This window comes from Podarcis tiliguerta, assembly GCF_965153285.1.
Source record: "Podarcis tiliguerta genome assembly, chromosome: 14".
Taxonomy (NCBI): Eukaryota; Metazoa; Chordata; class Lepidosauria; order Squamata; family Lacertidae; genus Podarcis; species Podarcis tiliguerta.
In genome coordinates, this window is record NC_139547.1 from 5,202,024 (window position 1) to 5,215,188 (window position 13,165).

At 43.9% G+C, this 13,165-nt stretch overlaps 1 protein-coding gene across 1 annotated transcript in view; it reads left to right on the forward strand.

Annotated features, from left to right (window-relative positions):
• Nucleotides 1–6,587: 6,587 nt before the first annotated feature.
• The window catches only part of ADAM10 (ADAM metallopeptidase domain 10), a 46,820-nt gene continuing 40,242 nt past the window's right edge, over nt 6,588–13,165 (forward strand). The window contains exon 1 of the mRNA XM_083413034.1: nt 6,588–7,086. Within this exon, the coding sequence (XP_083269160.1) occupies nt 7,032–7,086 (55 nt within the window). The 5' untranslated portion in view covers nt 6,588–7,031. The remainder of the gene's footprint in view (nt 7,087–13,165) is intronic.

Sequence of the window (13,165 nt, forward strand, 5' to 3'; positions counted from 1 at the left end):
TTCCTTCTGTGAGAGATCTCTGCTAGACTTTCTAGTACAGTGGTACCTCGGGTTAAGTACTTAAATCGTTCCAGAGGTCCGTTCTTAACCTGAAACTGTTCTTAACCTGAAGCAGCACTTTAGCTAATGGGACCTCCTGCTGCTGCCACACCACCGGAACATGATTTCTGTTCTCATCCTGAAGCAAAGTTCTTAACCCAAGGTAATATTTCTGGGTTAGCAGAGTCTGTAACCTGAAGCGTCTGTAACCCGAGGTACCACTGTACAGTAATGAGTCATCAATTAGCATAAATCCTCAAATGGAAACATCTGCTGCATTAGCTAGAGACAAGCATGCCTAATGCAAAGTTCTCTTTGCAAAATATTTTAATAGAATCATAGTTGGGACCATGGGGATTGGGGGGTCATCTGGTCCAACCCCCTGCAATGCAGGAATCTTTTCTCCCATGCGGGGTTTGGAACCAAGACCCTGAAGTTAAGAGTCTGATGCAAACACAATACATACAAGCATAGCATTCTATGCACAATAAATTTATATGCCCTATGCCTGCCCCACATTATAACTGCTTCCTCCCATTCTGCTATCTCCATCTGCACTCTTACTTAGATTATAATTCCCTGTTATCCACTAGGTTTCTTATACAGGCGATACTAGCTACCTAAAGTAATGTACACATACAGAGGACCAGGACACCTATCTGCACTAGATGTATCCAGGGCTTTTTTCAGCTAGAACTTGCCAGAACTTAGTTCCAGCTCCTCTCACATGGGTGCCATTGCCATTATAAGAGAACAAGGGAGGAGTTCATGGTGAATTCTGACACCTCTTTTTCTAGACAAAAATCAATGGGTGTAACAATACCTCTTGGGAAAGCCTGGTGGCATCTCACAGAGAAAGCTCAAGACAGCTTGCCATGTCCAAGGCGAGCCAAGTTATTTTGGCACTTGAGACAGATTCCCAAAGGTGCCTCTTCCTGGGAGAAAATATACACAAATAGCGGTAACTGAAATAGCACAATTTCCTGCCTTCCAGTGACACGCAAAGCCAGGTGCTGTAGAAAGCCCCCCTCACTTACACCCATATAAAATCTCTGTAACAGTGTGGTGCTGTTAGTTTACCAGACTAGGACCTGGGAGACCCAGGTTCAAATTCCCACTTGGCCCTGAAACCCATCACTCCCAGCCTAACCTTCCTCACAGTATTGTCCTGAGGATGAAAAAGGGCTCCTTGGGGGGAAGATGGAATATAAATGAAATACATATCTAAAACATGATTAGGATTCCTCTCAGGGAGGGAGAATCCAAATATCATCCCTGTATAAAGACCTTTCTTTTCCTTCCCCTCCTCTCATTGTCCCCCCTCATGGTAAAACTGTTGATGTAAGCACCTTGGGGCAGGGACTTCTGCTTGGATTAATCTGCACCAAGACCTAAAAGGAAGTGGTAAATTCTGAAGTGCAGGTGTTCGCCTAACAGCCATCATAGCCACAAGCCTTCAAAGTGTCAGCTTGGCTTTTCTCCCCCCTCTGCTTAGTTTATTTTGTGGATTTCTCTGTTGGGGAATGAAACTTCATATTTTACATGCAGAATATTTGCAAAAAGTGCCTCAGGAGATGACAGGCATGCCCCTCTTGTGAAATAAAAGGCAGAGCTTCCTGCCCCGCCCTACAACACCTCTTTGTAAAAGAATCAAAATACATTGAGGGAATATACTCATCACAGAGGGCTACATGAGACAAACCACAGCTGCATGGCACTATGGGGCGGCAAAGCCAGAAACTGCCTTTTGTTTTCAACTTCATCTGTGTTCTCTGGAAACAGCTGTTTCCTGTGTGCAGTCAAAAAGGACACAATTGTGGAGAGGAGACCTTCTGTGTCAACAATACAGTGCTTCTCACATCACTCTGCTCAAAATAAAGCCTTTTAAGCAGTGTAACTTGCTTTCAATAACACCCATTAGTTATTTCCCCCCCAAAGTGCCAATCATATTCCAAAGCATTTCAAACTTTTTAAAATGTTACACAGCCCTTGAGTGAACTCCAAAGCCACATACACCATTGGTTTGATCTGTTGTCCATCCAGCACTGATAGCAACTGAATAAAACCCATGCAGCTGCAACAGATCAAAGGCCCATCAAGCCAAACATCCTGTTTCTACCAGCGGCCAACCAATATCTAGCTCTGCCACTCAGACTCTTAGACAGGAGACACCTGTACATTCTTGCTAGTGCCAGAGGAACCTAACTCATATATTACAAATATTTTCATACCACAGTATTCTAAGACACTTTTATGGATGTATTTATATTCCACCTTTCCTCTAAGGAGGTCAGGTGGTTGCCCGATTTTCCTTGCTCCCCTTTTTATACAGTGGCACCTCGGGTTAAGTACTTAATTTGTTCTGGAGGTACATTCTTAACCTGAAACTGTACTTAACCTGAAGCACCACTTTAGCTAATGGGGCCTCCTGCTACCGCTGCGCCACCACTGCACAAGCTCTGTTCTCATTCTGAAGGAAAGTTCTTAACCCGAGGTACTATTTCTGGGTTAGCGGAGTCTGTAACCTGAAGCGTATGTAACCCGAGGGACCACTGTACTTGCAACAACTCTATGAGGTAGGCTAGGCTAGGCTCAATGAGAGCAACTGGCTCCAGCTCACCCAGTGGGCTTCATGGCTAAGTGGGAATTTGAACCCAGGTCTCCCAGACCCTAATCCAACAGATGTGTGTAGTGCAGTGCAGTGCTTGTGGTTGTAATCTTCCACCCCAAAAGAATAATTCCATCGTTTACTATATGTTGTGTGAAGCAATACTTCCTGAAGTCTGCCCTGAACGGAGGTGTACCTAAGCTCCCTTGTGCCCTTGACAAGGAGCTGTATTGGTGCCCTTGTCTCTTGGGCCCTTAGCAAGGAGATGTATTGGAGACCAGGCCAGCAACCGAATTCCTCTGCCGAGATGCCCAGAGGAGCCTGTGCACCTCACCCGGTTGCCCAGAGCAGTGGAGGAGTGGCCTTGGGAGTGTGTGAATGGGGGCGGGTGGGCTCCTAGCCACTCCGAGCCAGTGTGCATAGGCACAATACCTGACTGAGCCCTAGACACACCCCTGGTCCTGAATCTTTCAGGATTCAGCTTCATTGGATGCCCCAAGTTCTAATATTTGGGAATTCACTTTCTTAATACCATGCATAACATTATATCTGTCTATCATGACACCTCTGACTTGCCTTTTCTCTAAACTAAAAAGTCCCAAATGTTGGAACTTATTCCACATAGCTTACTAGATCCATGCTTGGGTGGCCTCAAGGTCAAACTGTTACATTGTGCTCCACATGGGACTGAAGACAGCCTGGGAGCTGCATTTAGTGCAGAATGCAGTGGTCAGAGTGCTGATGGACAGAGTGGATTGAACCCATACATACTGATCAAGGGAACTTCACCGGTTGCCAATCCACATCTAAGCCCAATTTAAGGTGACATGTAAAGCCCTACAATGACTGGAGACCCAAATATCTGAAGAAGGGCATCTTTGCATATCAACCTCCCCATTGATATGTGGATGGGTCTTCTCTGTGGTGGCTCCCTGTCTCTTGAATTACCTCCCACCCACATTCATATCAGTGAACCATGGCTGGGAACCATTTGCACTTTCTGTAGCCTGGGAGGCTGTTAACAAACCTGCAGTTGGGGCTCCATACTTTGTTCCTGTTCGGATGAAGCAGAATGCTTCCTTCTGTAGATATTTGTAAAATGGCTTTGGTCCCCACAATTGGGGCATGAGACTCCGGAGAAAGTGCAAGGCTTTGGTTTATGTGCACTGCCGCATATCTTGCAGGAATGGCCCAGAGCTGAGGAGCTGTCCTTAGGAACTGCAGACCGCACATAAATAACTCTTTGCCTCCTGGTGCACTGTGTGCCTTTGCTTGTCATTTTGAGTGTATACAGGCACTGTAAGTTGTAAGGGCTTGAGCTCTGAAAATGTTTATTGCTTGAAAAGGTGTGAGATGGAATGCTCAGTAGATTTCTCTTTATTTGCAATCAAGGATGCTAAAAGCAATTTTGTCTCTTATCATCATATCCTCTAAGGCTCCAAACTCACAGTCCTGAGCTTTGTGCTAGAGTAGCAATGCCTTCTGTTTCATTAAATTTGAGCTATCCAAACCGATATCATTCAAACTCTCTAGTGTCACGATGTTATTTAAAGGCTGGTGATGACTCCTTGACCGTGACTGGGAAGACTCCTCTATATAAACCAGGGGTCAGCAAAGTTTTTTGTGGCTTGGGCTGGTTTATGGTCCTGCAGACGTTGCAGAGGGCCAGAGTGCACGCACACACGCATGTGCAAATGCTATTTCTGGCGGTCCTTCCGGTGTGGAGGAGGCGTGCACAGCTTCTCATTGGCTGCAGAAACTTCCTGTAGCCAACAAAGCGGGTGGCGGGGGTCCATGGGCCGGTTAAACAACCGCTTGTGCCCCATGGGCCTTAGGTTGCCGACTCCTGATATAAACCTAATATATATAGAGTGGTGCTGATAACGCCAAGGTTGCAGGTTTGATTCCTGTATGGGACAGCTGCATATTTCTATGGACTAGATCAGTGTTTCACAACTGGAGGCCATATGGCCACCTGCCCCCCCCCCCCGGATATTACAAGGGGGCCACAGGTGAAAATTGCACAAATGGGGGGCCTCAGCATGTGACTAGGGACCACAGAGGGAAGTGAGAAGTGAAGAAAACAGAGAAGTAACCAAGAAACGAAAACAGAGAAGTACCGTGGTACCTCAGGTTAAGAACTTAATTTGTTCCGGAGGTCCGTTCTTAACCTGAAACTGTTCTTAACCTGAAGCAGCACTTTAGCTAATGGGGCCTCCTGCTGCTGCCGCCACGCGATTTCTGTTCTCATCCTGAAGCAAAGTTCTTAACCCGAGGTACTATTTCTGGGTTAGCAGAGTCTGTAACCTGAAGCGTCTGTAACCCGAGGTACCATTGTAGAGTGAACAGAGAAGTGATGGTGCTTCCCACGCACATTCTGTGGCAACGTCGCTTCCGCTGCTTTTTCCCTCCCACTTCCGTACTCCACTGCTGCATGCACCAAGCTGTCCACATCTCATCTGTCTAGGGCAGCGTGTGTGGCTGCAGCAGTGTTAGTGTGAGGGGTGCTGTTTCTTCATGCAAGTACTACTGCGAAAGGAGGTATGTTACTCAGCCTTGTTATCTTCCGCCTGTTCTGCTGTTGGACTTATTGGATCATTCTTTGTCTAGCTCCTCCCCTTTGACCTTACCACCTTGGGTGACCATGCTGGGAGTACGAGATTTCCAATGGTTCCGCTCACAAGGATCATAGGAACATGCAAGCCCATTCCCCACAACAAGGTGATGATCCTACACAAGACAATCAGCTATGCGTGATTGCCAAAGAAGTTACTCAGCCTAACACAGAATTGCCTTAACATAATGGACACAGGTGATCTTCGGTTATCCCTGAGAGCAATCAAACCAGATATAAAAAAGCTTGTTTCTGGTCATCAAGCACAAGGGTCACATTGATCGAGAAATACTTAAAGTATATGTTTTTTTATGTAATTGCATTTTGTATAAATTATAAAAATTATGATTTTGTTTGTTCTGTTTACAAACAAAACATTTAGATAGCTACCTTTCTACTGGTAGGACAGGCTGCCACAGGAAGGAAACAAGGTTGGAAAGGGGCCACAATTGGGAAAAGGTTGAGAAACACTGGACTAGATGATCCTCAGGGTCCCTTCTAACTCTACAATTCTGCTTCTGTGAAAAACTGTTATGGTTTAATGAAAGTCAAGGCCTACTTTGACATCATGTGGTATCCCACTGGTTCGGGAAGCATACCGTACAACGGTTTGCCCTAATACCAAGAAGCTGGAGTCAGGAAAGCTTCAATACAAGTACAGTATTTCTTCATAAACAACAGTTTAGCAATTCAACAGAGCAGCTAAGGTTTGCTACATGGGCAAGACTAAGGTCCCAACACCTTTTCGGTCGGGTTACTATTGCATGTCTCTTTAAAACAAAAACAGGCCACACCCGTTATAATGGGGGGGAAGCCTCAGAAAGCTTAGAGGTGATCCACTTGCAAAACCTTTGTGATATTCTGTAGAAAAGATCACGGAATAGACGAGATCCTCCCATGTAGTTTTTGCTAGGATGTTTTTCTCCCCCAAAGGCCAAATATCAAGGGGAAAAAATTGCACTGCGAAAGGATTTGCAAATACAGCGGGTTCGATCTGCTGCACGCCGCTGCCCCAGCCATGACCCGTCCGCCACCTTCCCCTTTAAGGAAACAATGATGGCAGGAAAAAACAACGCCCCTCACTCCCGCCCCAGGGGAGGGACCCACTGCGCACGCGCCAGCCGGCTCCGGCCAAGGCCTTCAAGTTAACAATAACAACCCCGGGCCACGTGACAGACAGGAGGCGGGCTTTCGGCTTGTGCCGGGCGGGAAAGAAAGGAAGAAAACACGAGACTGTAAGGGGGCGTGGCCCCAAGCAACGACCGCCGGAGTGCGAAGAGGCGGGCCTAAACACAGCCCCGCCTCCTTTGGCCTCCCCGGCGATCTCCCAACGCTTGCGTGCTCGGCGCCGCTCACCTCCGTCGCCCCTGAGTGGCTGAGCGGAGGCGGCCGGGCGGGCACGCGCGCGCACGGAGAGGAAGAAAGAGGGTAGCGGCGGCGGCGGCCGGGAGGGGGAAAAAAGAAGGACTGAGGGAGGAGGGGGGGGAAGTGCGCGGGTGCGCGCGCCGGGCGCTGACTGGACTCTAAGGCGACGGAGGGAGCTTGTTCCGAGGCACTTTCGGTGGTCGCCTGAGGCGAGGCCGACGGGAGGCGGAGAAGGGGAAGGAGAACAGCCCCAGCAGCAGCAGCAGCAGCGGCGCCGCTCGGCTCCTCCTCCTCCCCCTCCTCCGGCCGGGGCGGATGCTTTGTGGGTAGGAGGAAGAGGAGGAGAGGCGGCCGCCTGGCTGGCTGGCTGGCAGGCGGCGGCGGCGGCGGGGCCTTGCGGAGAAGATGGTGCTGCTGAGGGTGCTCGTCGTGCTTTGCTCCTGGGCGGCCGGAGCTGGAGGTGAGGCGAGGCTAGGCCGCGTCGGAGGAGGGCGAGTGGTTCCCCCGCTTCTCCCTTCCTTTTCCCTCTCCCTCCTTCCCTCGCCCCGGGAAGCAGCCACTTAAGCAGCCGAGGTTCCTTCCTGCCCCCAGGGGCAGCTTCCCTCACCGCTCCCGCTCCACTCCGGTTCTGGGTCCCCCGCCGCTCTTTCCTTTCCCTGCCCCGATAGCGGCTTCAGTTCTTTTTCGGTGTGTTTTAATTGTTGGATTGGGCCCATTTTGAAAAGGGAGGGTGGCGGGGAGTCTCCTCCACACTCTCTTGTCTCTTCCTTTCACTCCTGTCTGCCGCCGCCACACTCTTTATTTCGACCCCTCTCCTGCTTTTCTGTTTAAAAGGACAGCTCCGGGCACTACGTAAAAGAAGAAACTGTAATTATGAAAAGTATAACTATACAGACACACACACGCAAAGGTGGCCGTTTGACCCATTAAGGGGAAAACCAACAAATAAAAACGCACGGTTGGGTAATCCTTTTACTAAAAGCAGCCAAAAATGTCACGACTGTGTAGCAGTCATTTGAGTTCTCTAGAACTCTTTATTAGACAAGATGTTCCACAAAGCCCAGGTGAAACGAGGCAGAATAATAAAAATACAGTAATGTGGAAAAGTGCAAAGCTTGCAGCCATGAGGTCAGCTTAGAGACTCCAAGATGGAGCTTGCAGGCTGATTTATTTATTTATTATTATTTTGATAACATTTATATACCACTTGATTGAAAAAACACACTCCCTAAAAGCAGTTTGCAAGTAAGGCTCTTTTACAGTGACACTTGGAGGAGACTGTTTCTCCTCCACTTAGTCTTATGTGCATGCAGTAATTGCTTTGGGGTAGCACACTCCCCCCCCCCCCCAATAACTGTAAAACATTAGAAAAATATTGTAGTCTATACATGGCTTCATGTCTTTCCTGCCTTTTCTCTACCCTCCCCCCCCCTAATCTGACTTTGCCCTCTGAGATTTTCTCTCCTCTCCTTCCTGCTGCCTCAAATGAATGGAGGGGGGTGGGTTGTGTGAAAAAAGGGGAACAAGGCAGGTAGGTACATGTAAATATGCCCTCTGCACTTACACCTAGTATGGGGCAGTTTCCAGTGAATTTTTTGACTTCCTGTTGTGCCATCCCTCTTTCTCACCACTGTCATAGGCCTGGAGTCTGATACCGTTTGGGCATCAAGTCAAAAGAGCTAGGAGGGAGTAGGCCTTCTGAAAGTTGTGTATTGTATCTGATACCTGGAAGGAATGATACATTAAATGAGTTTCTAAAGCAGGGTGAGGTATTTCTGAAAAGAGGAAGTGCAATATTGTTGAGATTTGCTAAGATGTTAGTTGTAATTTATGGCAGATCTGCTTCTTTTATTTTATCTTTTGCTAGCATTCTGGTCTGTGGTTCACTATCCATATTTTGAGTAAGCTGAATAATTTTGCTTACTTAAATCAGAAAGCAATTCTTGTGGATCAAAATTAGAAGTCCTCACCCCATCATTGCAACTTACTGTGAGTGCTCAAGAAGCGGCTTGGGATTGTGGCTTTGTCTTTGTCTTTGTCTGCATAACATCCCTAAAGTGTCACAAAGCTCTTAGCACATTTATTCTGTCATTATCTTTTGTGGAACTGTACATGATGAAGGGGGCCTCTTATTGTGATCCAAGTTTTCATAGACATACAGTGCAGTCCTAACAATGAATACTCAGCAATAAATCCTATTAAATTCAATAGGTTATATGACCAGCTAAACAAGATTAGGATTGCAGCCTAATCTATTAGTCCAGTGGTTCCCAATTAGCTAACTACTGTGGCTTTTCAAAGGCCAAGTCATGAACCTACTACTTTTGAAAATTTTGATGATAATTTTAGTTATGTGGGTGGGTTGAGCAGACCACCAATTGGGAACCACTGTATTAGTCTTAAAGATACATGGGGACTTTTTTTGCTGTGTGCTGTAGTGGCAGCTACTCTAAAATTTTGATATTATGGAAGGCAGAATAAACACATTTATCTTATAGTATCCTGCCATTGAAGGGTGTTTTGGTTTTATTTGCTCTTTGACGCAGATTGGAATCAGAATAATTTTGTCTGAATGGTGACAAATTCCTCAGTCGGTTACCAATTCCAGACATGCAGCTCTGCTAGGGAAAAAACAAAAAATAAGTCTTTTAAAATAGTTATTGTGGTGAAAACTTTTGTTGACGAGAGCTGTGAAGTGGGCTCTAATTCACCAAACGTATGTCACAAATGAGGCACCACTGTTTTCCCCCACTTAAAAATGGCAAAACATGTCTTCTTTGGAAGGGCACAAGGTGTGGTCCTGATGATGTCATAGAACTCTGTTATGAGCAATTCTTATCAGGAAGTGGAGTAGGGCGTGGATTAACAAGATTAACTAACATTTCAACATCACCTGTGTAGTATGGTTTCAGTTAAGATCCTGACTCTTGGAAAGGCTCTGTTTAAAAGTAAACCACTTTTACATTTCACTAAGTTCATGCAGAAGCTTTTGTGAGTTAGTTTTTTTTTTATACTTAGGGCAGTGGTTCTCAAAGGGTGTGGCATGCCACACTAGTGTAGTGGGAAAGGATGGCGAGTGTTGTGGGAAGATTCAAAGCCAATTGGAGAAACATTTAAACATTTCAGTGTCGTATAGTATCAGAATAATATTTTTTTATTTGCAGAATAGGGACATATCTTTTCAAAATGAGAGCAAGAGCATCAAGTGTGTGGGAATGATTGTTTTATACTCTGCAGTGATTTATACTTTCTGGGTGTCCCGTGATCATATTTTAAAGTAGTTGTGTTCTGTATTATAAATGAAGCACTGCTAGTTGTTGTTTCTCTCCCCCCCCCCCGCCCCAATGTATTTCTTATCAATTAAAAATTTGGTGTATCACAAACAAATTTTTATTTTGAAAATGTAGCCCAGAGGAAAAAGTTTGAGAACCACTGACTTGGGATGTTCACATGTGAGTATGTGCAGACCAGTGGTTACAAATGATTGATAGCACACTTCAGACTTACTCAGTTATCAACCTTCTGTTGTTCTGCACTTAAATAATAACACCATATTAAAGGTATCAGTCCTTGCTTCAGAAATTCTCAATTGGAGTCAGTGTTATTAAGTGTTGGAGGATTTGCAATCTTAAGTATACTGTACTGAAAAGAAACTTTGTCTATCAACATACTTTTAGTTGTTGTCTCCTCAGAGTCTGAATCTAGTTGTGAGACCATATAACCTATGCTGTTGAGATGATTGGTAGGCATGTTGGGGTTTTTTTTATAATATATAGTAAACCTCAACCTACTGTCCTTCTAAGAGAAAGTCCATGATTGCATTTCTGCATGTGCATTTTAGCATCTTCTTAGCCTTTGCAGTCTCCAGTATACTTTTTAAAATGGGCATAAAAGTGGCTTCATATAGTGCAAAAAACCCAGAACCTAGTTCAGGATTGGGAACCTGCAGTCCTTCAGTTGTTGAACTCCAATTTCCATCATTTTTGACTATTACCCATGCTGTTTAAGTAGATGAGAGTTGGAATTTGTCTGACCTAGTCAAAGCTCAGAACTTATAAAATTCAAAGTAATTTTAAAACTCAATTCTTGTCAGTTAACTAGAGAGCGATTCATTAAGTCAGGAGATCTTTACAACTATTTCAGCATTTTACATGGAACATGATGTATTCAAGCATCACATTTGCCTGGTTAAGATATTCACTGAAACATTGACTCAGATGACCTGAAACTGTCTATGACACAGCCCTCTCTCTTTTTCCTCTATGCCTGAGAAAGAGTGGCAGCTTTTGTTTTTATGCTGGAACTAACTACAGTTTCGTATTACATTACATCTGAATTGGGAAGCTGAGGATTAAACAAAGTTAGTTTAAACAAACACCGGATGAAAACACCTCAGTTCAGATTTCAGCTCTGCCATAAATTTGCTATACGGCCTTTGGCAAGCTGCTCTTTCAGACACAGCTTCTGTATCTGCAATATGTGTGATAATAACGCTCAGTTACTTTATTGGGTTGTTGTAAGCGCATGTGAAGTATGGTGCTTTCAAGTATTCAAAGTGATGTGAAAGGGCTATATAAGAAGCATTATTATCAAACTGGTTTCAGATCTTGGTTTAACTAACTTTAATTTGAACAAACTGAGCTCTCCCAAGTTTAAATGTAACATGGAACTGTAATTGTTCCAAAGTGAAAGCAGAAGCATTAATTCTCTTCCTCTTGCACATAAATTAGTACTAATTAAGGTGAAAAGGAGAGGCAGTATAAGTCTGAGGCCTACTGCCCGTTATTTCCAGTCACTGAAACAATAGATTATAATCTCAACACGGCCCCTATTTCATATATCTGTATTGACTGATTGTAGTGTCAAGCTTTGTGTTTACTGCTATAAGAGAAAGTAAGGTTGTTTGACTTTGTGGCTAGTTTAATGCCTGGAAATTAAAACTTTCAAGATAAGGTCATTCTTTGGAGCATTTCCTAAGTTTGAGCTGAGAATGGAAACCCATTAACTTTCATCCAAGCAGTCAGCAAAATAATCCAACAGTTTGCATATTCTTTGAACCACAGACATCTGGAATAATTGCTGATAGTTGCAGGCTGGGAGGTAAGGTGTGCTCCTGGTCCCAAGTTCTAGTGTTTATTAACATGGTATGTTGATGAAAGTGAAATGTTTACTGTAGATGCTCTTGCAGATTACATGAATCTAGGAGTACTTATGTACTTGAGGCTAGTATTTACAAGGCATGTAAATGTTCCTGTTCATTTTGGTTAGTCTGGTTTTCTTTGGCTATTCTCCTTTATGTTAAAAGGACAGGCAAGTGTTTGCTTGTATGGTGGAGTTGCCAAGCACCATTTTGATATCTTGGAAAATTCCAGCTTCACATTATTCTTTATTTTTGTTTCCTATCATATGCAACTTACTGTTGTCCAAAGTGATGAAGTTAATGACAGTTTTCTTACCTTAATTGTTTTTGAATTAAAACAGATTTTGTATTTACTTGCTTGTTGGGCTTACAGGGCTGTCTAAAAAATACTTGCAAAAATATTATGCCAGTTTATATGAAGCTTTTAAACTTGTTCTTTCTGAAAATCCCTATTTAACAACTTTTGTGGAACCTGGTATATAAAGAATAAGCTATTTTGGAGCTGCTTAATGAAAAGTTAGATTTTTGTGGAAGAATGGAAGTCTTTTTCAAAACATTTAAAGAAATATTATAGTATGATGAATTCGTGAGCAGTATTTGAACTATGAGCAACAGAAGGAATTAGAGATTGTTGTATGATGGTTATGATGTAAGGGAGAAAAAATAAGGGGCAGAAATTAAAAACACTGTGGAAAACGGGAGGGGAAGTTGAAAAAACAAAGATTTTTTTAAATGCTTTGTTTATGTGAATTTTTTGTAGTTTTGAATTTTAATAAAATATAATTATTATATTATTATGCTGCTCATTTATTCCTCTGATACTGGTTGCTGGGGAACATGAGTGGAAGAGTGCACTCTTGTCCTTGTTGTCGGATTCCTATAGCCATCTAATTAGGAGTCTTAGAAACTGGGATAGAAAAGGTATTTGCCACATGGCTCCCTGGAACCTGGGTTATAAGTGCAAAAACCGAATGGCTACTGTAGTGGCACTTTGTTTAGTTTTCCATAGAGAATTTATTTGGTTTATTTTGCAATTTGTGGTATTGGGAGTGTTGTAACCAGCCATAGCAAAGCAGGTCATACAGAGAGCACAGTGGGGCTTAAAATTAGGCGTGTATATGACAGTAACACCCAGTGAACTTCATGGGGATTTAGTGTGTCTAGTCATACAGTCATATACCACACTGCTTCTTAATAGGAAGAACCTTTTTCTTTCACTTTGCAAAGTCACAGCTTCTGCCAGTAATGGACCATGTCTCATTCTGTACAGTCATACCCACATAACGTGATTTTCAAAGTTCTAATGTTTTTATTTCTGAAAAGGAAAGCACTTCCCTGTAAATGGTACAGGAGTACTCATGCAAATATTTTAAAAAGTAGGATGATACTCCACCAGTTT